Source organism: Lepisosteus oculatus, chromosome 16 (genome assembly GCF_040954835.1).
Source record: "Lepisosteus oculatus isolate fLepOcu1 chromosome 16, fLepOcu1.hap2, whole genome shotgun sequence".
Classification (NCBI taxonomy): Eukaryota; Metazoa; Chordata; class Actinopteri; order Semionotiformes; family Lepisosteidae; genus Lepisosteus; species Lepisosteus oculatus.
In genome coordinates, this window is record NC_090711.1 from 4633988 (window position 1) to 4661827 (window position 27840).

At 36.1% G+C, this 27840-nt stretch overlaps 1 protein-coding gene across 7 annotated transcripts in view; it reads right to left on the reverse strand.

Moving 5' to 3' along the window:
* Positions 1–27840, reverse strand: part of rgs19 (regulator of G protein signaling 19) — a 45662-nt gene that overhangs the window by 9595 nt on the left and 8227 nt on the right. For 5 of the 7 annotated variants that reach the window (XM_015365139.2, XM_015365141.2, XM_069179306.1 and 2 more), the window contains 3 exons: positions 8637–8773; positions 2844–2930; positions 1386–1620 (listed from right to left, as the gene is read on the reverse strand). In XM_015365139.2, the coding sequence (XP_015220625.1) occupies positions 1386–1620; positions 2844–2930; positions 8637–8773 (459 nt within the window). Of the gene's footprint in view, positions 1–1385; positions 1621–2843; positions 2931–8636; positions 8774–19600; positions 19828–27840 lie in introns of those variants that run through there. The other 2 variants (XM_015365140.2, XM_006639616.3) reach the window with 2 other exon arrangements.

Below are 27840 nucleotides of genomic sequence, written 5' to 3' on the forward strand. Positions count from 1 at the left end.
CATATCACATTATTTATTTTATATTGCCAACACACATATACAGTACTATGATATTCTTTGTTTCACTCATTTCAGTTTAACTGCTGAATTTAAAACCACCAAAAAGCAAACACTGGAGTTCCTGGATTTGTAATAAAATTGGTACTTTCAGAATAAGTATCACTAGTTACTATAAATTATGAAAGTAGTCTGCATTATACTTCCAAATAAAGACTACAACTTAATTTAACACTCCAAATCTGGGGCTGAGAATGGCACATACAAATGTTTTATCAATTACATGTATTTAAATTTATAGTATTGATAGAGTGATATAAACTAAACACTAGACCAACTGTATGACAGTAATAGACCATAATCCTAATCGTAGTCTGAATCAAATCTGTAACTGATGAATAATATTTCTCATTAAACCTTTCCCAAAAGGACATCAGGTTAAGCTACCTTTGTATAAACTGTACTGCCTTTAACATTATATGAGTGCAGTGAAAAAGCTCATACATGTACTGGACTACATGGGCTAACGTTTCAGTTAAAAAAGAACAATAAAGTCTTTCTCCATCCACATAGACCAAAATTCATTATTACTTGTTCTCCAGCATAGCTAGAGATAGCTACAGCTAAGAAGCATGTATAATAAAAAGAATCGTATTGATTATATACTGAACTCATTCTAACTGAGGAAAAAAAAGCAATTGCGATTTGATAGAAATGAAACATATCTAATACATCTTTTAAACATTAATCAGACTCTTAAATTGCTTTTGTGCATTTCATTTCCTTTGGAATTCAAAAGGTTTCCGTTCCCTCTTTGCTTATTTAACCACAGAAACAAGAGCATAGAAATTAACTACAGACTAATGTGTGAAAGAAAATATATGTACTGTATTATATGAAAAAATCACAATTTCAAAGCGCATAGCTGTTTTAAAAACAATTCCAGGAAAGAGAAATAATTAAGTAAAAACAATACATTCTTATTCAACACAATGACCAGAAAAAAAGCTATTTTAAGGAAATGAAAGTAACCCTTTCTGAAAAGCTATTCTACGCATATCTTAAATGTCATTTCTAACAGGCAAAAACATGCATGCTGTGTGACACTTGTGAAAAAGTAAGTCTCGCGATTCGGTTCCATCCCCAACAGGCTTTTAACAAAGTCTTATATGTATAATGTTTCCTTTATTTTACAGTACTAATAAAACTGAGTGGCTTGTAGATTAAAGCAATCTGTTGTCACGGGGTTGCTGGTATTCTAAACATATACATCAAAGACAGTTTCTTTTATGAACTGACTTTGGTTCTCTACGTAACTGACTTAAACATGTGTGTAGTCTGTGCATCATTAAGAGCATTTCTAATGATTGCATTCATTCACATATTACCTCCTTGGGTGAGAGTATGGAAATGTAATCCTCATAGATCATCCGTGCTTTCTCTTCAATGACCGATTTGTTGATTTCTTTCTTGAGGTCTTCACAAGCCAACCAAAACAGCATGTTCTCCTCACTGTACTCAGTCCTTAAGAATTCCCTGAAGACGTTTCTTCCTGCTGGATTTTTCATCAGCTTGTCAAAGGACTGTGCCCAAATGCGCATCTCCTCTGTTGATGGTTTGGTGCTACATGAGAAGAAAGAGAGAAATGTATTGCCAGGTCTCCCGAGTGCCTCCACCATTTAAGGTACTTGCTGGGAGCATGTGCCTTAATGAGCCTTGTGGTCCATGTCACTGGTTTGAACCCAGGCCATGTCATTAGTTAACTGTGACCTGCGGTGCATGATTATTTGAGCACACAAAGGGTAGACTGGATAAAATTAACTAACCAGGATCAACTCCTGGGACGGTTACAAATGGAACATGCATCCCAGTCAAAATCCTTAGAAATTTCACTTGAGAAGCTGGTGACCAATTAAGCCACTAGTAAGCTGATTTGGTTGTTCAGAGCTGAGTTAAAATGAACTACAGGAGAAAGTGAAATTTTTACAAGTTGCCTGAATATGTTTTTTAAAAATAAAAATCTACGCTCACATTAAATTCACAATGAACACATTGATATTTAGAAGAGAACGTTAAGTGACTCAACATGCAAGGCTCCATGGTGTGAAGCAGACAGGACTCTTCCAGTGGACGGGAACAAATATACCATATACCGTAGAGGAGACCTTTTGGCTGGACGTTGGGAATCTGACGAATAGCTGTCACCTCTAACTTGTTAGTTTTTTAATAAAATTCTCCCTTTCTAAGATTGTTGCAACCCATGAGTTTACCGGTGTTAAACCTGATGCTGATGACCAGAGCTGTCTGGTTTTACTCAGTTTATATACTGGGAGATCCACTCTTCCCCAGTGTTTGCATCCTCACAAGGATTTAGGAAGATTTTGACAGGACTCTTTCATTCACTGGAGTGATATTCAAGATGCTGTGCTCCGTCTCTCACCCCTCCAGCATCTTTGACTTCGGCACACAAAGCAACAGTTATTAAAGAACTACATCTCTAACATAACATAACTACCATATTGTGTGATCATACTGTAATTCTGGTCAGCAGAGGGAATAAAAAAAGTCAGGTTCATGTCCTAACAGCAGGCCCAACTAAATTTCAATCATTTATTGGATGGATTTTTTGTAAAAGACTGGCTCAAACTATTGCGGAACCTACAATGGCTCTTAACACAACAAGAAAAATGTGGACCACATCCTGTGGAAAAATGTGGAAAAGGGAGGTATGTAGATAAAATAAATAACATAAAGGGAAAGTCAGATTCAAATTGAAGGTTAAAAGAAAAAAAACCTAATGAAATGGAGAATACATGTAAAAAAAAACGGAGGAGAAGCAGACTCACCAAGCTTCACAGTTTGGTATGGTCTCCAGCTTGGTCTCCTGGGACTTCCTTCGTGTCCGGTTCTCATCTTCATTCCTAACAGTAAGACTGAAAGGTAGTAAACGGCATTAAGAAATAACGGCACGCTTACTAAAGTCACCTCTGGTGTCTTCTTCTTCCAGCCCACACTCGTACTGTAGAAAGATGCCTTTTTCACCCTTAACTGGAGGCCCGCAGCAACAGCAATAGCAACAGGGCTGCTACTGGATTCAAAGTGACATTAGGAAAGTTTCACATGGAGAAGAGCTCATGGCCCAGAGTTGATACTTGTCTCTGCTTCCTCCTAGAAGCCGACGTGTCAAACCGCTAATAACGCACAATGATCTTGATTCAACTCATTATTCTACCGCACTATGAAAAAATCAAGTGTGGGCTATTTTTATGTAATGGCTTAGATTTTTAGTAATTTTAAAGTAATAATACGAGTCACCCATCACTGAGTGTTGGCATTTGATATTAAATTAAAACTGCTACCACGATCATCAATAAATCATTCATTGGGTCAGATCAGTTTTTGGCAGCTTACGGAAAGGAGAATGAACTTTTTAGAACATGCTTCTTAATTTTGGTTTTATGTCTAAAAGTAACACCCTTTTGTGCACCCTCTTTCCTGCTCCGTTTTGATGACTTCGTGGTGATGTTGGCATCTGCAGAAATGAAGACAACTACACAATATATATTACAGAAGTACATATAGTATAATGCAAAAAGAAAATACTCTCTTTTTCATATACAATCTAAAGTCCAAAATAAGAATACACCAGAAAACTGCTTTCCACAAGAAGGCCATCAAAAAGCTGTGCAACAGTGATTGCATTTTTTATAACACAGCCTTTGGAGTGAGTTGCAGGTGGCATGTTGAGCTCTGTTTCAATATGTCTGCTAACTGCTTTACTCAGAATTTTGGCTAACTTCATTTTAAATTACAAACCACAGAATGAACAATGGTTCCTGTTTGCAACACAGCTTTTTTTCTCTGGTCTTGCTTGATATAAAGGTTCTTCCTTTGCAAAGAAGGGCATGGCTATGCAGTTGGCCCATCTACTTCCTTAAAGAAGAATTTCTTGTCTTAACAGCCTGCGAGTTGTAATTTCCTGAAATGAACCTCCACCTGCAAGATCAAGTGCATCTCACCATGCCTCAGTGCAGCCCTAATTAGAACACGTCACATTATGAGAGCCACCAAAAACAGTTCCTTATTACTTCTTCATTTCCAACTACCAAAACTACTTTAATTAAAACACACAAGTACTGAACGCACAGCCACTGCACCGCAGATTCCAAAAGGCTAAAATCTCACACCCTCCCCTTATTTAAGTTTTGCATAAGGCTTGCATGTGAGCGTTTGCTAAAATTATTTTAATTATACAAATCAAAGTGCATTTGAAATAAATCTTAACGAGTATAGTGAATGTATCACTTGAGTTTTTAATTATTTTCAGACAGCAAGCTAGCAAGCTCTCAAATCCAGTAAATTGGCATCAGACACAAATAAATATTTCAAACAGATTTATGTCGCTTACAGTAAGTGTAGAATAATTACTATGAGAAAGTGAATGGTCAGAGTATTCCCATGCATTCAATAACATTGAACTGACTGAAGGAAAGAAAGTAAATACAATCTTTTGTACTTCCTAAAGAGTTTTGGCAGCTTTATACTGGCTTTCCAGGCAGCAGGGTACCGGCTCTATGCAAGTAGAAACAGCAGAAGCTGCCAAATCTTTCTGCCAATGCAATACCAAGAACTCTCCTTTAGGGGATGTGCAGATGTGGATTATTTCAGGATTTTCTGAAGCACACACAAAACATCTTAAGAGTACTGTCCTTTCCTAAAAGATTTCACAGCTGAAATTATCTTCAGTGGTCTACAATTGTCTTTTCCACAGTGAAACGAACACTGCAGTGAATTTTCAACAGAATGCAGGGTTAAAGTTAATGTTCAAAGTTTTTGGTATTTTCTGGAAATAATTGTATATTTTTGTTCTGAGAACATTTGCATGGTTTCCTTTGTGATGGAGCATCACATGACTTTGAAATTATCCTTATCAGGAAATCAGCTATAAAATGCTATGAATGTGTTTGCATCTCCAGCACAGTGAAGCCGATCACATACTGTACAGTATATTTTACTTAAGTGCCTGATGCGGTTAGTCTGAACTTGCACGACTTAATTAGGGGGGTTGTTACGTTACATCTGGTAATTACAAAAATAAGTACAACTGTTTAACTGGAGCTGTGTTTCCAACAGTTGAACAGAATGTCTTGGAAACATAGGTGCAGGTCTATAAAAGGGATCAAACAGCAAAGTAGCCTGAATTTTTATTTATTCTAAATTAATAAGTAAGGCATTCCAAAGTCTGCAGGAAACACAATTCATAACCACTCGATTTGGAGAATGCTTTTACATGACTGGTACTGATGTTACTTTCTTAGTAGCAACAATATAAAGCAGCTTTCTCCCATGCTAATTTTAATAAACGTGAATTTGATAAGTTGTAATGCCAACATCTGATTTTAAAGGAAAAAACATCTTCCTCTTCATAATTCATACAGCAGATATTCTCATGCAAGATTCATGTCTCATTACGTCTGCAGTCACTTACGTTTTTTTTCCTTTGGGAGGGGGTGCCCGTGTGTGTGGGGGGTTCCCTACGAATACTGTACTTTGTACATTATCACACTTGCTGCTAGAAACCGGATGCAAGAGATTAAAAGTGTTCATCCTCCTGCCTGAAATATTTGTTTGTGAAGCCCTTTGTGCTCCCTAGTTTTGGACAATAAACATGTGATTCTGCAAAAGAGATGCCTCTTAAAAAGAACCTAAATTTGTCAGGCTCATCATTATGTCCTAGATACTCACTAACAAAATGACAAGGGACTTGAAGCAAAAGAAACAATAAGGAGAGGATCGCAAATTTGTTTTCAATACCCGGTACGTTCTTTGGCTCACTTCCAACATTCCATTGTGAATGTCAGATTGTGTGAGTTAGGTGTGCAGTCTTGCAGTGCAATCTATAGCAAGCAACAGCAATAACTTTTTGGCTCTGCTTTGACAGCATGCCCCAACTGCTTCCACATCCCAGCAGTGCTACAGTACTGTACCTGTCTGTCTCCTATTGGAAACATTCCTGCAGGTAAAGTTTTTTTGGTGGTTTCCTCTTCATGTTTATGACAGGTCCCGTTTGACCTATTTTCAAACAAAACAGATACCGTGCATTTTGTGCAAAGGAAGGAGACCCATGCCGAGTCATGTTAGGGCTTCACAATGACAAAACGGAATTCTTCCAATGCAACTCTGGTTTCCAGATAAAAGGGATTGGTTTGGGCTCATTTTCAAATTCAAGAACACACAGCAGAGAGCAAGGATTTAACGTAAGAAGGGTACAAACGAGAAGAGGCCATTCAGCCCATTTTGTTTGTTTGATAATTTAATATTTAAGGTATCTGTCTTATGATGCTTAAAACTGAGTACAAGGACAATATTCTAAGTGAGGTATTACTAGTGCATTGTAAAGCTTAAGCATAACTTCCCTGGAGTTAAAGTTGCTACTGTTACAGTTGTACTGTATATACCCAAGGATTTTTTCCTTTTTTATGTCTCCACATTGTCTTGATAGGGATTTAGAAAATTCAGCATAGTCATCCAGATTCCCTTTCTACACAGCTTTCCACAGCTCAGAAGCACTCCTGAGATATATAAGGTAAGATCCTAGGACCACAGTGCATCACTTTGCACTCATTGATGTTCAGGTTCACTTATCGTATGTCTGAAATGACGCCATGATTTTGCCAAAGTCTCTTAGTAATTGTCCTGCTGCTTGCCACTGTTTCTTTTCTTGGATTATTAAAAGTGAATATTCATGACACCAGGTTTTTTTTATCAACCAGAAAATAATAAACTCTTAATAACTGAATTTTTCTAGTACTGTGAAAAAGTGTGGCATGGATTAAATGAACAAAGGCAAATATACTGCATACTGAACTATATCTGTAGCCAGAATATACAATTATTAAAATTACTAAGGTTGTCAAATTCTGAAACAGGAAAAACTCGTAACATAGTGTTGTATACTGATATTGTATATATAAACAAGATACACCATAGCATGTGTCTGTTCATCTTAATCCAACCTGGTTTAAAACAACAGTAATGTTGCTGGAAGGTAACACCACACTTAATCTTTGAACCAATACTGCAATCACTGCATTACGAATCACGTGACTTAATGCAACAAATACAGTCAGTCAGCTTCTAGTCTTGTAAAGCATCTTTTTGTTGCTTCTTTAATCTGCCCTGTTGTCAGATTCTGATACCTCCAAACTACCACCAAATAAAGTTCAAGCCATTGTGTACTATAAGGTTACTGAAGAGTTTTAATGAAAGAAAAAAGCTGACAAATGGTTTAAATCACGTGGGACACACATTTGACGATTCCAGGGACAACAGTTTCATTCAGAAAAATCCTATAACACATGGATTTCCTTATGAAGGAGTTATCCCATACTGTATTACAGTTAGACTTAATGTGTGTGTTTGAGCATTGACCCCTTTTCACATCAGATCCAAGCTGAGTGTAAATTGGAACTGGAGCCCAGACCATGAACACGGCCGCCTATACTGGCAAGAAAGCCTATAACCTAAAAGCAAAACAGCAAGCAACGAAATAATACATTTATTACAGTTGCATTCTTTACATAACAGGCCCTAGGATAAAGATGTACAGTGGCATTACTGTATGTCACTTTTTTCTGCTGATAGTTAATATCAGAGTTAAAATCCAATGCAATTGATTTGGTTGAGCTGGCCATGATTCAAGAATGATTTCCAGTGAAAACATATACTGTATACATTTCCCTTTTAACCTTTCACCTTTACCTTGCGATTTCATCAATAAAGAGGATTCATCACTCAAAAGCACCTTTGATAATGTAAAATCACTCTGAAGGACACCACAAACAGCAGGTTATGAAATGAGGGTTAATAGTTACATAAATAAATAACAAATCTGTATGAAGTGACAGTTACAAAAAATATAACAAAGTGCACTGGAGTCCCAGCCTCTGTACAAAACAACAGTACTGTATATTTCTTATAAGCTAGTTTTCATCAGCTGTAGGCCTTGAAATTAGGATGCTATATTCTCTGCTGTTATTGAGCAATTATTTTGCACTCAAGTTCATATATAAATGCAAAACAGCAGTGAAAAACACAATAAAATACAGTATCTGTTTTTAATATAAATATAGATGATTGCAAATGAACCTTTTTCAGGTATTACAGTACTTGTTAGGAATGATACAGAGATGGAGGCTCACTGTAAAGGTTTCAGTATTGAAAAAAACACTGCTTTACTGACCCTTCTAAGAGAATAAAATAAATAATACAGAGCCTATATATTTAATATTCTGCCTTAAAAATAAAACAAACTATGAAGAATAACATTTTGTTACATACTGTAGCTTTCAGTGAACATTTTCAAAGACATTTTGTTTCTTGAGTCATTAATAAGTTATTTTTGCATATTTATCCATTTAAACTGGGCATAGGCACTAAAAACCATCTCCCCAGTCACCACCCTTCCAAAAAATGATTTTGAGAGCATTTCCCCAATGGACAGATGATCCAACAACACCAACAACAGCAAAAATGATTCAACTTCCAAAGGAACAGAAAGGGAAAACAAGCTGTTTCACAGGTATATTTACCTGCTACACATGCGCCGCATTTCGTAGCAAATAGATTGTATGACGTACCATGAGCAGCTACAACAGCAGCACCAGCAAAAGCAGCAGGTGTTGGGACGCTGGTGGCCAGCCTGTTGTGCCCTGTTTGGGGAGGTCTCATTCCGCGCCATCGGAGGCTCTCTCTCTGCCGGGACAGGGCCTGTATACTGCACCACAAACAGAAAAACACATCACAACAAATCCAACTCCTTTAAAACTTTTAATGTAGCAATACTCACTCCTGATCTAGAAGACCTGTAAGAACCCAGATCCCTCTTAAAACCCTCTTTAGCTAAAGACTAAAAAACAGTTGGACTAATTAAGTACATACTGTATAGTAATTACCTCAATTAGGTCAGGAAGAGGAGCTCAGGTGATTTAAACACAATGACCCAAAGGATAATAGGTTTATTTGCTCTCTAAATAGTAAGACTACTTTTTTACAAGTCACTGAGTTTTCAATATAAAAGCGCACTATGTAGCAGGTAGCAGAGACATTTGAAGAGTTACAAAAAATCTGGAAAGAAAACAAATGCTAGTATATTTTCATTTCCCTCATTCCCATCTCAGTAAAATGCCCAAAGTTGTCTAGGTCTGTTTAGCAGCTGAGGGCATTTTACCAAGTAAACTGGTATGCAAAGTCCTTACTATGATTTAAAGGAAAAAGGCATTCGATTTAAATTACTAGAGACTAATACTTTCCCAAGACCCCAAACCCTACACTTCAGCGTTCATCTCCAGTCTCCCATCACAACTGTCATCAAGTGCTATAGGAAATATGCAGGAAGAGAAGAGAGAAATAAAGAGAGTTTCAAGTATTTTTACATGAATTGGACGGAATTGGGTGAGATGAGTCGTTAGGTTTTCTCTTTTGCTTCTAAAACTAAATAAACTAAATAAAAGCACTCATGCTGACAGTACAAACACAGCAGGGTAGATGCTAAAACAGCTGTTCAAAGCAAATAATTTGGTTTCCCATTCTTCATTTTTAACTGAAGACTGTCCCAGGTGCGAGGGACTTTCCCTGGTATTGTTCATTGAAAGGCCAGATCTAGCAGACAGGTATAGGTAGCTGTTTTATCTTGCATAGACTTGAAACACTGTTTCTTAACAAGGAAGGGCTGTGCCCGTATTTATCACAATGCGAGCATATGGATGCATGTCTTCTTGTGTACCGTACATCACACAGTACCATAGTACTAAGAAAAAAAGCCTTCCCAATAAATAGTGCATACAGTGGAGGAACAAAATAATGTGATATATCATGTGATTCTGCCATGAGCAGTTTGCTGGATCTCTTTCATCACACACAACACAATCCTGTTGTGTTTTTATATACCACCTCTCTGGACTCCACAAACGCTATTACAATTGAACACATCAGAATAAAGAATGGATGGCCCCAGCAATCACATCATTTGCATCTGACATACGGTAGGGAGAGCGGCTAAACCAGCGCCCACTGGATCACAAGTGTTCAGGGAAATTCAGAAAGGATTCTTTACAAAAGGACTGAGGGGTCTTATTGACTCCCTCAGTACAGATATAAACAAGACTGTTTCAACCATCTTTCAAACAGCAGCAACCACAGCAGTCTGCATTGCCTTACTCAAGCCTGAAACTTTCCCTATCAGGGCTAATACAAAGGGGTCGCACCCTCAACCCACAAGATCATATCATCGTTTTAAAGGATCTACTTAACACGTGTAGGTGAAAGAAAGTACCGATGCTTACTCCGTTAAAGGACTGTCGCCTTCTTAAATCTTTTTTTTTCATGCATGTAAAAAAATACTTACAATTTTGACTTTGACTTTTGAGATGCCGTGCAAATCTAATCTGAAATACTCATAATTTAAGTGGATGCAAAGCACTTTCACAAAATGAATAACCTGTACACCTTCTGATCACATATTCCTCCTTAATTGGTCTTTGGATGAATGCAGTAATAACAAATTTGAAGTATCTGCTTGAAGTAAGGCATTGGAAAGAATTTATTTCATGCAATACAAAGCTCTCCTGTACTGTACCAGTCTGTTTCACTGTTCCACAGGGGTTATTTTTAATTTGCTGAAAAGCTGTAGCCATCCTAGTTTCCAATTACACTTGGACCAGCTGTCGTGAATAGAAGGGCACTATGTTAATACGCTGCAATATGAATTACAATAGGAGAACTATGCCACAAATTAAAACAAAAGCATTTGTTGGCTGATATCATGTTTTGCTTATTTAAATGGTATTACAAGACAGACAATGTAATACAAGAATGAAAGAATCAGTCATGCGCAGGCATACATAATGTCGTGTCAGCAATAAGCGCTAACAACAGTGAACAACAAGCTTTTTCTGACAATTTCAGATTCAGAACCGCTACTGGATCAACTTTTCACAAGCTAATTGAAATCAGGACCTTCTTGAAGGGATATTACTTGTTTTAGAAAAGACCATAAAATCATTCACCTTCTCCGCCAGAGAAGTGCAAATGGGAACTTTCTGAAAAAAATCCAGAAACAAAAGCTGTGTAAAGAATACTCTATAGCAAATAATCAAGAGTCTGCAATATTATAACAATGTTCCATTATTTATGCTACTGTAAAATAAAAAATCCCTTCTTTCCATTTAATCCTGAAATAAAACGTTGCTGCATTCCACAGACCTCAATAATATCTGTAACTGAACTTTGTGAATTTTTCAAATCTATAACCACCATGGAAAACTTCCACGAATGGGCGGCTCAACACTATCAATGCTCTCAAACTCTCTATAAAAATAGCGTTGACTTGATTATGAAACACTTTCATGTTTTCACCATGAAGAATTATATGCTGCCACTTCCCAGAAAATGATAATAGGAGCCTTCTCTTTATTCTTAGCAATGACTCGGGCCTCAGTGCAAGAAAACAGCAGGTATTTCAGAACTGCAGAGGAGCCGCTCACAAGCACAGAGAACAATACTTTGCACAAGTACTGTGGGATCAAGACCTTAGTATGGTTTTAATGAAGTGATTTATAAAGTTAGAGGAGCTGTTTTTTAATGTATAATGTACATATATTCTACACGTAACTCATCATGCTGACAATGATGACGGTTTCCTATAAACCATTTTCTTAAGGGTAGTTTGTACCACCTACAGCTTCCTGTTATTTTTTACTTTTTATATCCTGAATATCGTCTTGTTAATGTTTGCTTTATACTCTCAGAGGAGAAAAAGATAGCCCAAAAAATATCTCAAAGTCTTATCAAAGCTAACTTAAGGAAGTATACAGGGGAAGTTAAATGCCATCGCAGAAAGATCTGAATCCCATTGGTGTAGCACTGCCACACTTCCTCCTGCCACTTCCTCTCAATGGGCTTTAAGGAGTGGCTTCATGGTTCCAAAAGCTCTTATTTTTTCCCTCTTACAGAAACCTTCTAGTTATCAATAATCTAAAAAATAACAGAATAACATCAGGAGGGATGTACATTAAAAGTTGCTGAAAAGCTGTATCTAAAAACACTGAAGGTTTTTGGTGACACATACTGTATTTTTTTTACAGTGTAGGGCTGTAGTGAGCTTGATCTTGTGCATTAAGAGCTTCAGGGGACTATCTGTAAATCTAATATCCGTAGCAACCAGCAAAAAAAAATCCATATCTACAGTATATAAATAGCAAAATGAAGGCCGTATTATTGAGTTTATAGGCAATACACAACAGATTTTTTTTCATGTCAACAGTAGTGATTGTTCTTTTTCCTGGTACCTTTGCAGTTAAAAAAAATGGTTTTGTGACGTGTGCTAAAATGAATAATGCTGCAAAAGCATTGATCAAGTACAGTACTTTTTTCTCAAGGTAGATTTAGAATGAAAGGTCAACACATCAAGACAAATTTCTAAGTGTGCTGAGGATGTGAAGAAATGCTCAGATATGAAACATTATTCATTATATACTGTATACTGTATAGTAACTTTAATTTAAAGACTTAGCATCACATACAGTATACATTTGCATACATTTATGCAGATACAGAAAGAGATGAGATAACCATGAGGTGCAGCGTTATAACTTCCTGTCAGATAAAGTTTTTCAACTGCTTTGTTGTTCAAAAAGTTAATTTCTGCATTTTTTTCCAGCTGTTTTCTTTTTGGATTTTTTAAATTTAAGATTTTTAAGGTTATTCATAAAACTGTAAAGCACATACTGTACACCTCTTTTGGATTTTGGATTAGCTATTAGCTGTCCAAGCATTGTCTAGATTGCTGAGCACTGTACTGTATACGAAGAGCAAGATCTGCCATGTTCAGTTCACAAGAATTTGAGGTCAAAGGGTAAGTGAGGGAGGGAGTGTGGTTACCCTGTTTGGCTGCAAAGCACTTACTTACTTACGTTTTAGAATTTGAAGAACACCAAATACACTTCACAAACAAAAACTGCATGGACATTCATTACATAAAATGTATCACTGTGACATTCTAATGAAGGTCTTGATTAAAGCATCCTAAAAACAATGTACCACTGTTTTCCGAGGGTATGAAATCCAAGAGTGTACTACAGCAGAATGAAATGCAATCAAATCTTTGCTTGTGTATTTTTTAAATATATTAATATACATCTTGCAGAGCAGAGTAAATGCAAACTTCAAGATGATCATTTTTGCCATCTTGGTGCTGTAACTACTTATGGGCCTGGTCTGGTTCTTCTAATACATTATGGTTTTCCTCCCAGTCAGAGGCTGTACAGTATGGCCCCGCTTACTCTCAGCAGAACTGCAAAGGGGGCTTCCGAGAGAAGCACAGTCATTCTAAATTGCCGCTTTAATTTTTTACTATTATACAATATATAATAAAATAATATCAGTATCACCTTTTTTCCCCAAACTGCCCTGTTTTCTCTGGGATTCTCTGTGAATAAAATTAACAGATATTATGTCCCCCAAAATACCACTCACCGATTTTATTTCAAGTACCATAGTATGAACGAGGGCTTTTAATCAGATCATGGGCTTTACTTAAAGGCCAAATGTCCTGTCATCTTTCACTAAATCAATATCACAGTGTTCTGGGGAACTGCACTAACCCATCTTTTACTTTTTTGTGAAAGTAAATTTACATAAAAGGGGTCATTTGAAGATAACATGTTCAATTAACACATTCTTTTTAATACACTAAATCAGGCTTTAGAATGAATCACAGACTACACGCTATAATCATAATTTATTACTAATAATCAGAGAAACGCATTTATAATTGTTTATAAATCTTGTTACAAATACATTAATGCATTTACACATAAGGATAAGGCTAATGATCATACAAATGATAAAACAGCTCACACACATCCTGGGCAAGACACAAGCTACTGTATAGAAAAAAAGTTCATGTCTGTGCTGTGTGTGTTCATTTAAAAGCTAGACTACTTAGCGTTTCATAAAATACCCTTCACAGACATGAAAAATAATGATCATGTCTTTTATGGCTTGCTGTGCAAACAAAACAGACTTTACGTTGTCAAAGAAGAGTTATTAGAAAGTCATGAGCTCTAAATCTTTTTTATTATTGGTATTATTAAAAAAATAATTTTGGTACAGTAGCTAATGTTTTTATTAATTAAAAAAAACAGTGGTCCAAGAATAATTCTAATATATAGGATTATATTATGTCCAGATAAATCACTTTTGATTCTTACAAATAACTCTCAGGAAATATTGTTTAGCAAAACAGGTTTCCAAAGTACTTAGTTACCCCCTTAAGGAAGTCAGCATACTGTAGTATTATATACATTATACTGTAGCTCACAGTAAAGCAATACTTGAAAATACAACTATGTATAAGGGTAACTGTACAATGATCTGTATTATCTGTCCTACAGTGAATATTCTGCATCTTCAAAATACCTTCTGTAAATCTATGGAGTTACTTTTTGATCCTTCATAAAACAGATTTGTACTTTCACTCAAGCTGAACAGATGCAGTGACCCTTCAGCTTTGTAGTGTAAGGCGGCTGGGGGTAAGGGATAGCTTTTAATCGTACAATTTTCAAATCCTGTTTTCAGGCTTTAAACAGCCTGACCTTTCCAAGTTAAATAACATTTCTGTGAGTGTTATTTTTAGGCATCTGCAAATTGGCAGACTTTAAAGTGTCTATTTTTTTACATGGGGTCATTTAAAATATGAGTAGGCAGAATGCAATTATATCAAAGCAATTGGTGTTAATCACACAGTAACTGTAGACTTTCTAGGCCACTGGAATGAGGAGCAATTTACCAAGATCCATCTTAGGGGTTCACTTTAAAGAAAGCATTCCTTAAGGAGATACTACAATCAGAAAATCTAATTCAATTTTAAGATCGGAAAATAAGGGTTAACTCCTAGCTTGCCAAGCAAGCAGACAGCCTCATTTGCCTTCTTTAGAGCTCTACTTGAGATTCACTTAGCAGATTTGCCCAAGATAAGGAGCACAGTCATTCATTCTGTCACTTTATTAACTAATGAAATGGACCTATACAGACACTATTAATACTAAGAGATATGTCCCAAAGTATTGATTTATGAACACCGTCACTTGTTCTCTTGAGAAGATCGCCAGGAAAAATGAATCGCTACTGACCAAAACAAGCCATTACGGTAACAAATGATACATTAATACAATCTCTCCACCTCAAACGAAGGTGTTACTATTTGAAGCTGGTGTTTAAAAAATAAATCAACGCACTGTTTTTTTTTTCCGTTGAGTTTAAAAGTATGAACTGCATCCTTTTATTTGTTAGTTATTCATAAATGTTAATTCTTTAAAGGCTCAGCAGAACTGTACAAACCCTAAATTGCAAATCTTGATAAAATGTTGCAACAGAAAAGTATGGCAAAGAAAGGGAAGTGTGATTAAATGTGAAAAGTCAGCTTTCTTTCAAATGTCTCCACCCTAATGCATCACAGGAACTCCCCAATTCCTAAAGATTTCAAAGCTTTTTTTAGTCACTTCAGAAATAACACGATTACATCTTTGAATACAGCTTATTCACTATTTGTAACATATTTGCAGAGTGTTTTTTTTTTACAAAAACAAACTAATTCTTTGGGAAATCAATTAGGACATAGTGGAACTCTCGCAAACATGAAAGCAAGATTTTCATTCTTACATTTTTTTTGCACACTCATTTACCAGAAGTAGAAAACCACTTCTTGCAGCTGCAGTTCCGCTTTCACGTCTCAGTTTCTGCCAGTTTGGAGAATAAAAATCCGGTTTTTATTCACACACTAATAACTTCATCATTAGTTCTTGCTGAATAAAAAAGTCATGGTCTTTTGAAAAAGCTGTAGTATTGTGTGAGATATACTACAATACCCAAAAACCAAAGAAATCAGCAATGCATATTTAATAAAATACTTCACTGCTGAACAGGTAATAACACACAGGTTCTATCAAGCAAGAGAATAACATTTCAGTTATCAGAAGTAAATGCTTAGCTTTAGTCACTTGTGGTTCAGGAGAGGAAGGATTCTTCTAGGTCTCTTTAAAGCAGCATCACACGAGAAGCCATGAAATTTGTCCTACTAACACAATAGTGAACTGATATGTGTTGTTATGAGAGAATTCAGGAGCTACTACGTGTGTACAAAGGTCTCTAACATGGGCTAATATTTGTCAACATCACTGCATCAAAAAAGTCATTACCACATTTATAGTTATGAATATATTATGAATATCTAGGCAATTACAGTTGACTTAATGGAATCTTTATGGCTAACTCATTCTATCCCCAAAACATAATTTAAATATCATGGTTTACTGTACATTTCAGTTTCCTCATTTGTTTTCATACCCCATTTTTTATTTTTGCACTGATTGCAGTTTGAAACCAATTTATTTTTAAAAATATGCAAACAAATCACTCCCCAGATGTCTGTCAGTGGCCATCTGAAAAGGGAATCTGAAAGCATGTGTTAATCAGACACTGCAATCCGCTGTCAAGAGAGTGGATAGGGCATGTATATACTATAAACAAATGGATGACTAACTCACACTTAGTTTGTGTATCTTAATATTCTTCTCTTTATACAAGCAGATATAATGACCTTCATCTTATGTTTCAACTGCATGTTGATAAAATGAATACATTTGGTTATTCTGTTAACCAGATTTCACAGCATCTACATAAAATATAAACACATCCTCTTATTTAAAGGTTGCATCTTTGATTGATAAGTCTGCATGTCGTGTAAAGGTTACACAATAATTGAAATAAATTATGGCAGTTTACATTGACAGTGATCAGATTGAGGAAAAAATAAATCACCCCCTAACAGCTGAGCCAAGAATCAGGAAAGTAACACCATTACAGGAGTTAGCAAGGAATTCTGTAGCCCTTCTGAAAAAAAAAACCTGCACAGTAGAACAGAAGTCTGGAAGCAGCATATAAATACTGGATAGAAGAAACTGGGGTGAATGTGATGCTGCTTGTTCCTCTTCAATCTTAAACCTGTCTTATCAATTTATTGGCATTCCTTAACAGACACCCATCTATTAAAATAATCATTTGAGAATATTGCTGATCACAGGATTTCCTTAGGACTTTTCTTGAAGGATCCCAGGAAACTGACTTCTACAACGTGGCTGGGCAGCTTATTTCTACACATCCACAACCCTCAGCATCAGGTATTTGAAAGATAGGTACTGTATGCTAGAATATTTCCTCTTTCACCCTACAATATATGCAAGACTATTGTCAAATAAAACTGTACTGTAGTAAAGCCACAAATATGATCACTTTGGCCTTGATTTTAAACTTGCTGTTGGAATGATGCAAATATTTACTGCATTTATAAAATGCACATCTTTTTAACCATTTGTAGCCTTTTCATTTATTGAACATTATTTCACTTAAGTCGGGCTCCTACACATCATTTACACACTGTTGCACAAGGCACATGAAGTATTGGAATTCTAGTAGTACAGTGTCCGTTTCAGGCTCTGATGGCTTCATACAGTATGAAGGTATCTGGAACAGTTTAAAAGCAAGCACCATCTTATATAGAAATGTGTGGAAAATTAAGAAGTCGAAACATTGTATTCAAGGATTGCCTTCACTCCAGAGAAATCTCAAAACTTGATTTCCAGTTTGCACGTAAGTCTTTGATAGGGCAAAATATACTATTTCTTAATATCTCTAATACTTTAAAGCAAACACACCCAACTGTTAATCAATACTAAACATCTCGAGTTTATTGAAATTGTAGTTACTTAAAACTAAACACCGATACCAAAGGACAATTTGCACTCTTCTTAAAACTTTTGACCCTTTAAAAAAATTACATTTGGACAATTCATGGAATGTTAATCAGACCAAAGGTACCGTACAGTATGTCCAGAAGTTACCATGTTTCATCCTGAAATTATAATGAAAATATAAATCAAAGAATCTTGACTAGAACCTTTGATTTTCTATGTATTTTATTAATAGGATCATTTTTTAGCCAGTGACATTTATCGCCTACTAACTGTAATATACAAAATCTTCATCATTGTGCTGCTCTATTCTCCACATCTTTATAATCTATACAGGTAGTGCACCATACGCCGTTTTTCACAATGCTAATGAAGATCCAGTTTATTTGGCATAATCTCATAATTTTCATTTAAATCCTGTATGAGGGATTCCTTCTAAGATAAACATACACACAGAATATCAGACAAGTACATTTTACAGAACTGCTCAGTTAAAACGCACAAATTACAAGCTGTAATGAGCCTAATGTGTCAAAAACCCTTTTAATGGATAAAACAGGCTTTAATACAAATATCTGGCAGAGAATTTTCACACCTCAGATACGTACAGTATATATCTAACACAGAAAAAGCAATCATTAGATTGAATACTCAGGAACATTAAAAATACATGCTGTTTAGATATATCTTTACAAAATTTGTTTACAAAGAAAAATTTTTCACTGGCAATGTAATATTTAAGGCTTTCTTTTATTAAGAACAACAGATAACTTGCACTGTTTTACTGTATTAAGACAGACTAGAGCACATGACTTAAAGCAGATACAACAATTGCATATGCATGAGTCTGCAGATTTCTAATTAAAATATACAAAACTGCTCTCTCTATATACGGTAGATTGAATTTGCTGTTTTAAAAGGCTGGGTCCTATTTACTCTACATGAGAGCCTTCTAAAAGCAAAGTGACCAAGTTTCTTGCACTTGTGGAATTTTATGCACAAATATTCACCAAACATGGTCGTTTGGTGGCCTAGAATTAGTCATGCATTTTTAAAAAGTGAAGGCTGAGCTATAACCAGGCTTACAGGCACAGAGAAGACAAAAACTATCCCTTCAACAAGAGGAAATGGAAAAGACAAACTGAAGGACTCATGTGACCCACAGAATAACGCACATGCACAAACACACTAAGAAAGAAGACTTTTTCTTTTCTTTGAGTATATCTACTGGATGCTACACATTTTTGTAGGGCATTGCAATTTATAATTACAGGTATATATAAATTCCAGTTGCTGTTTTTATTGCTACACAATAATCCTCAAACAGGAATTACAGGAATCACTACAAGAAAGTATTGAATGATAATACTGTGAAAACATAAAATATGGAATATACAGTAGGTACTGTATTTGGATGCATATTCTGGAGGGAAAATCAACTTCTCTTTTTTAATGGAAGCCATCTAAAGCCAGAGGACTGTAGTTTTATAAATCAGAGAGTGTAAAAGCAAAGGTGAGAGCTGATGCTTGATGTTTGTCACAATCCAAGCAGGCTTTGTCCTGTCAAGGGAATTGCGACAATAAAATGCTCCCTGATACATGTTGCTTTAGTTTTGTGCTAAAAGTACATCATGTCTATTCTGGAGATTATAAGCACCCCATAGGTCCCGATTGTATAAAGGCTGTTATCTTCACCACGCTGTTGTCAATCACACATAAAATCTAAAACCACAAGCAATGCAAAGCGCTGCTCTTTTACACAATATCAAACTGATGTAGAAATGAGAACAACTCACCACCTAGAAACTGGAAGGCACAGAAAGTATTCCACTAGCCTTACAATGTTCTTCTCCTCTCCTCTTTCAAGCCCAATCCAGATTCTGGGCACTAGTCAGATAATCATAGTAGACCCAGCATGACTCCAAACCACCATAGTTTGTAAATCGCTTTTGACGCTGCTACCTTCGCTCAGAAACACAGCTTCGATAAAGATAAAGTTTTGAAAAGAAGAGCAAGGGGTGGACAGCGGAAGTTGACATGTTTTGAAATAGATGTTGTAACTTAAGTGGTTGGCAAAACGATTTCAGAAATACTGCTCACAAAATGAGTCAGCCCTGCCTATTTCTTTGCTAAAAAAAGGGTTAAAAAAATCACAATCGAATCCCTTACTTATTGATGAACACATTCCACAACTAAGAGATGCTCCACTGTGCAGTGGTGAATGTTTGAAAGGTTTTGAGACTAAAGCTATTATTAAAATGCCTACATTTCTATTAATCACATGGGTCTGTTGCAAATGATTGCAGGAAAGACCAACAGTCATGTCACCACTCACTACTGAAGCACTGCTGAGGAAAGGATATACAGCAAAACGCAACCCTCACCCACACCCACACCCACATGTACGTTACTCCAACAGAAAGGCCATGAATTAACGGAACACAACTGAACACTGAACACAAACACAACGTGACCGTTACAGTGCCACAAATGTAGAACTAACTACAACAACAACAATAATAACAAAAGTCGTAGATTTTTTTTCCTTCAGCACCGTTATATTATGTTTACATATACATTAGATTGTTTATTTAGATTTTTTGCCTTGATATTTTTTGTCTTTTTAAGATAAAACGATTTTACAGATTTTGTGGGATGGTCAGTTCTAGCAGAATCGGAGACAAACAACCCCTACAAAAGGAAATTTCTATTTCCAGTTTTGGCTAAGAAGGAAAGCCACAGTTATTGCCACAAAAGGAGCCAAAAAGTCAGTGGCTGTGATCTTATAGCTGATAAACAGAACTATTTGTGCTTTAAAAAAAATCTTATATCTCAGTGTATGTACATAACCTCATATATTTGTATTATCATTTTTCTAAGCAAAACTGAAGAAAAAAAATTCCAACTCCACACTAGGAAGAGTGAAACAGAGTAATGAAATTTTTCCCTTTGTGATAAGGTGCAAAAAGTTTTTTTTTTAAACTTAGCATTTCAAGTCTCAAAAAGGACATTTAAAAAACCTATTGTATTTTCCTATGGGATGCTTTGTGAACTTAATGCTTTTCTAACCAGTAATTTTTTTAAACTGGAAGGTCCAAAATAAACATCTATGTAATTAATTAAAATGTATCCAATATTAGAATTAATGAATAAATTCCATAACAGCAGCTGTGTAAATTCCTATACCTATAATTATGTAAATTTTCCATTTTGTGCATAGAATTTAGGGAACTGTTTCATTGGATCATTACAGTTCATGTACAGTGGAGATGAAGAACACAAAAAAGTGGACAATATTAATGTACTAAACGTTGGGATGAAATATACAGTATTTATGTTTCAGAGATATAAAATTAAGTGGAAGTACTGCCTTATCATACAAAAAAAGAAAGTGCCAGCTAATATATCCAAGGATTGCACCCAACTTATTCTTTACTGAAAGAAACCAAGGTAATAACATTACTCTAGCTTCACAACTTTTGTGTAAACCACTGCTGACATTGTGAGAATAGCTGTTTTTCAACCAGACAAGAAGCTAATGAAATAACACTAATGGACATTTTATCAAACAGACCACACTTAAGTTTTAAAATAACTTCAAATTCCAATCTGACTTTATTTTACCTGCTGTAAGTATATTTTGAAAGATTACTCTCTGTTAAACGTAATGCTGGGTTTGCTGAAAAGCTATGTGTGAAAAAATGTGTGTGACTTAATTAAGTTAAAGAGAGATGGGAGTGATGACTGCTTAGGTGTATGATGCTAATGTTGCAGAACACGGTGCAGTTAAGCACACTCTGCGTTGCTTAAAACTCAAGACTCCACAAAATGCAACAGGAGACATTCTTCACATGATGTATTAACTTATAATAAAAATCCAAAGCATGTGGCTGTACACGCCTTTTGCCTTCTGAATTATGAAAGGTTTCAGTACTTTGCATCTATTCTTACGCGCAGAACATGATTTTAAAACACTAGACACTAATACCGAAGATTTCGACAAGCTCTCGAGTATTCTAGAAAAGTCAAAAAGCTAAAACTACAAGTTTATTTATAGAATTTTATTACCAAGTGGCTCTCTTGGTTTCTCTCCGTTTCTGTGTCTGAGAAAAATCTACCTTTGTTTTTCACCACAAATGAAAGTACGTACTCAAAACCTACTGACTTTATGGCCAATAAAAAATAATTTTAGCCTATGAGCATTCATTCTGGAATTAATATGGATATACATAGATTAAGTATGGAAACATTCAGATGTTCATTCGTACCTATGCTTGCAATACACTCTAGAATTATATTATAATTGTGTGCAACAACTCATTTTTAACAAGTTCTTGCTTAGAGAAACAAGCCAAGACATGAAAGCCTTAAAGAGCTGGGAGAATTTTCCTTTTGAAAAAAAAAGTTTTCTTTGCTTTCAGTTGAAAGTTTGACCCGCATTTCTGGAAAAACAAAATGCTTAAAAAAACTAAAACACTTCCAAAATTTTCACAAAGAAGGATATGTTATATTTAGTACTTTCTTTAAAACATAATAAGCCGTAATAAAAATAAAATATGGAAACTTTTCTGGTTCTGCAGTAAACTCTCAGTGATTCTGAGGTGAACACAGGCCAGACAGAATGAAAGAGAAATGCGTTTCCAAGCCAACACAGACTGTGATTTGTTTGGGGGAGCACAGACAGCTCAATCTGAGAGCAGCCCCCTCCCCCTCTCCCCTCAGTCCCCACCACGTCTCTCCAGAGACCAAAGGAACTCTGATCAAGGGGGAAGGACAGAGGAGGCCACAAACAAATGTGACAAAGGGGAAAAATTACAAGGACTATACATATATAGAAGTAACTGAAATTTAATTTAGTAAAGCAGTTGTACTAGGCAGAGAACTGTCTGATGACAGAAAAGGGGGCTCAAAATGTGTAGGCCAGTGTGCAGATATAGGTTAGTTGTTTTCTGTAACAGCACATAATAGAATTTAACTTGCAAAAAACAGATTGCTGTGCTATATAATGTGTCATCTGCAGGACAAAAGCAATGTCTTTCTAATATTACTTTTTTCCCCCTCCAAGTACTGCATATCCATACCTCAAGAAGGAAGTAAAAAAAGAAAACATCCTAGTGAGTGTTCTAAAACCAATGCTACATTGTGTTTTATATTTTTATTTTAACTTGGTCTCTTAGTAAAAGTAAGGGTGCCACAGTGTAGTGGCTAAACCGTTGGACTCACAGCAGACAGAACTGCTGCACACACTGCGGATGTACCTTGAGCAGCAGTGTGAAGGGTGGAATCCCTGTGGTGAACCAGTGTTTAATGCAGGTTGGAGTCACGTGCTCCCTAGTTTGCTAACACTAGGGAAACCAGGATGAGCTCTGGCCTGATGAGGCTTTGTGGCTCTGCATTGACTTTACCTTTCTTATCTTGATTGGGTTGATTAAAGCACGATCCAAGTAACCTCCCCACTAAAAACATACAGGAGGGTGTCTGCTTTTTCCCTGTTTCTTTGTTTACCCCTTCACAACTAGTTATCATTTACACAAGATGTGCCAATAGATAGGGATTACAGTGTACAGTATATATCACATATCTGTAGTGAACTAAAAGGAAATATTTTTGACACTGTTCATTCCATGTTTGTTCATTCTATATAACACACCACATATTCAAGCTTTACCTCTAAAGTACGCACATTTTTGTGAACAAGCTTTTTTTCTACATAGGACTGTGCACAATGATATGCTCTTAATCCAGTGTAACTGACAGTTGATAGGATTTGAGATGTTTTCTTTTTTTCCTTTTACTCAATCAAAGCCACTGAGATCTTGCAGGTGGGGGATATTTCAGAACGGGTTTGTTTGATATGAAACAAAAATAGTCATTCTCAAAAAAACTGATTTGGCTTTCTGCAGCATCTTTTTTGAAAGAACTATTTGCTTCACTGCTGGGAATATTTTTTGAATTTGTAAACATGTGTGGGTGCATGTGGAAGAGAGTGTGTGCTTTTTTGTTTTCTGTTTTTAATGTCTTCACACAACGGAATGATAAGCTTTGAAAGGGAAATGAGGATAGCATCCGCATGAAAGATACACTTATCAACAGGCCTGAGAGAAAACAATCTACTTGAAATGAATGATCCTGGTTTGTACTGTATGTCTTTAAGGGAGAATTTGACTCATAGGAGGGTATTAAACATTCCAAATGTCATAAATCAAATAGTTTAATGTTTACCTGCACTCATTTACTGAGATGACTGGTGGATGCTGGAAGAAAAGTGAAACAATAAACGAAAACAAACAATAATAAAAAAATACATTAATAAATAATAATAGCTTACACTTATATAGCGCTTTTCTGGACACTCCACTCAAAGCGCTTTACAGGTAATGGGGACTCCCCTCCATCACCACCAATGTGCAGCATCCACCTGGATGATGCGACGTCAGCCATAGTGCACCAGAACGCTCACCACACATCAGCTATCAGTGGGGAGGAGAGCACAGTAATGTAGCCGATTCATAGATGGGGATTATTAGGAGGCCATGATTGGTAAGGGCCAATAGGAAATTTGGCCAGGATGCCGGGGTTACACCCCTACTCTTTTCAAGAAACGCCCAAAATTCTTTGAACTAAAAGTTCATTCAGAAAACACTGTGACTGAGCTGACAAGCTCTCAGTCTTCTCTGATCACATCATATTGACTTCACAAAGCCTTCTGCAAGCTGCTTTGTACAGAAAAAACTGTACAAAAGCTATGGAACTTATTTAAATTAAAGGAACATCTCACAGTCACTTCAAACTATATAACAATATAAAATATAAAATTGTATCATCAACGTATATCTTCATTGATGAAATCCTATTTTGATAAAAACTCAAATGTATCAGACAAAGGAATTTTTCCCAAAGGATAAGATGAGCTATTTACAAAAATAAACATGAAATACAATGATGACAAAACACCAAACCATATTATAATCCCTAGATAAAATGACCAGATATTAAATTTGTGCTGTTGATGTTTTGATTATTTTATTCAGTTACCACGTGTAAGTCTTCAACAGGATTTATAACATTTGCTATTATATAAAGAATATTGTGATGCTAGAGTGATATCATGTTTACTTTCTCCTAGATGTTAAGCAATATACAGTAAATGTGTTTTTTTAAGTTAAAATATTCATTAAAACCTAACTTTTTTTAGACTGATTTTGTAGCTTAAGAAAAAAACTCAAAAGCATATAGTCAAATACCAAGACATTAAAACTGACAACTTTCAGATTTTCACCTGCAGAGTCATATTGGTGAAGGAACCATTTCAAACTGACCTCTCATTGTTCAGTGGCATATTGAGAAAAGCAGTGAGGTTTGTTATGTAGAGTGTTTGGCTGTGCCTCTGATCTGTTAGATAATATAGACATTCTTTTCTGTTTTAGATCTTTGTGGTTTTTCACTCATTTGAGGTCCATGAGTCCCCATGAGCCATGTGACAAGTGAACTTCCCAGGAACAGAAATCGCCCATCTATTTTTTCCTTACTCAGACCTACTTAGCTCTTGTGGTACAGCAGTTTAACAAATTTGCTTTTATTTAAAGAAAAGGGTCAATTTGAACTTTTTATTACTTAAATGTTTAGACTGTACTTACTGATCCATCCATTTTCTAACCACTTTACCCACTACAGGGTTGCAGGGGAGTCTATCCCAGCAAGCTACAGACTTCAGGCAGGATACCTCCTGGATAGGAAGCCAGTCCATTACAGGGAAGACACAGACACAAAGACACACGCAAGGCCATTTTTCCAGAAGCCATTTAACCTTTGTACAGTGGGACAAAATCAGAGCACCCAGAGGAAATGCATGTGAACATGGGGAGAACATCCAAACTCCACACTTTATCACTTTATTAGCTATATACAATTTCTTGCATTAGGAATTTGTCTTGTTGCATACCCCAGCTTGCTCTCTCAGACAGGGAGAGAAGCTTGGAGTCAGAGTGCAGGGTCAGCCATTGTACAGCGCCCCTGGAGCAGTTGGGGTTAAGGGCCTCACTCAGGAGCCCAACGGAGTAGGATTCCTCTGCCAGCCGCGGGATACATACAGTATAGCACACATATAGCACTCCAGATTTGGAACCACTAACCACTGTGCCACACTGCTGCTCAATACTAATTTATGAAGTGTAAAAGGTATTTAAACAAAAATGAATGCAAAGTATTAGAGTTAAAATGTCAAAACTGGTTTGATTTCTATCTTCCTTTTTATCTGTTGGCTCTATTGGCTCTTTTGGCTATATTGTCTCGGGTCACATCTGATAGCCACATCCAGGTAATGTACTACTGCCTCGGGTCACACCTGATTGCCACATGTTACCTGCTAAGAGAAAAGGAGTAATGAAACAAAAGTGTCACTGCTCAAAGTCTACAATTTACTGAAAAGAACAAAAATAGAAGGTGGCGGTTAACAGACTGCCAAAATGCAAAAAAAAGCAGAGACTAAAAGAGAGGATAAGGATTATAACAAAAGGTATTTCATTTGTAATTTGGACTGATCCTGAAAGACAGAGTTCTTGATTATAATGTATATATAGTGGAATATCTAAATCAAATACTAATTATCCTCATCAAAAAAGACAACTACATCTTTAACTTAAAAAGCAAAGTAATGGGACTGATTAGCTCAGTTATTAAATATTACTTAGAAGAATAAAGATGGAGAATTAAGCTTAAATATTTCTAAGTTATATTGCTAAATAATTGTACTAGTCTACACACAATACACTCAAAGTGGTGGGATGCATTTCCTTTCTTATGTTATTCATTATTACATTATTAAGATTACAACTAGAATCGATTTTGGAGAACAAAGAATAAAGGTAACATTGGGAATAAAACAGATGAACAAAAATTCTGTTCTCTTCCGTTTATCTTTCCTGCTTTCTTGCCAAGCTGTCACATGTTCAAGCAGAATGTACATAATATCACCCAAGTAACATGAAATATGACTTCTGAAGGTAAAGAACACCAGGTGCCCAAATAAATACCACCAGAAGCCATTTCCACATAAACAAACAGCACTTTAAAACATGTGCTCTGTTTTCCTATATAAATCACACAGCGGACATCAAGGAGGATCCATCACTATTACAATAAGAAAGAAGTGTTTTAAAACCAAAATGACATGATGCCAGTCATTTTAGGATTATTTTAACATATGAAGGTATTTTTATGATAAAGTCTTAGGGAAGCAGGAAAGTACCATATACTGAGAGGACAAAAACAACATGTGAGAACATCATACAAATCTCCTAAGAAGCTACTGTAGGTGCAACAGATCTCCTCTGGATCACAATGTTTATCATTTGGTCAAGTAAAGAAAAAAACTGATCATCGATATCAATGAATTGCCAGGTGCTGTCTTTCCTGTGTTTGTAACTGGGTGCCTGGAGCTAAAATGCTGAAATGTCGATGACTTCTGGGTGGCATGAAACAACAGTTAAAATAAGGAATACTGCTCATGAGATAAGCCAGGTGCTCCTCAAACCAGAAGGATATCTGTTAGGTAGACCTCCTGCTCAGCTAACCTCCAACAACTCAGCAGTCCTTCACAGACCGAGACCTCTGGATTAAAGTACTGGCCAGGTGATAAGATCAGAGCAAGCAGACTTACATCACCTACTGTACATCCGACTGCATGTTGGTAATATGAAGTTGGAAATGAACATTTCTCAAGCCAGAGAAGAAAATGGGAAAGCGCAAAAAACAAATATTTTTTTTGCTGATGTCTAAAAAAACGTATCGTGCTCTTTTATCCCCCGTTCTCACTTCAGGTCAAAACGTTATGTTCTCAACTATTAAAAAGCTTTTTGTTCACAAACCTTCTTCCTCGCCATGCACCAAATTCTGACAAAAAGTAAAAAGTACAGCGAGGCACTCCATTCTGATTGCTCCAGCAATATTTCCTCCAGTAAAACTTTCCAGTTCATTTAAAATGACAATTTGTTTTCAATTGACTTAAACTTGTTAAACAAAGGCTTATTTTTATTAT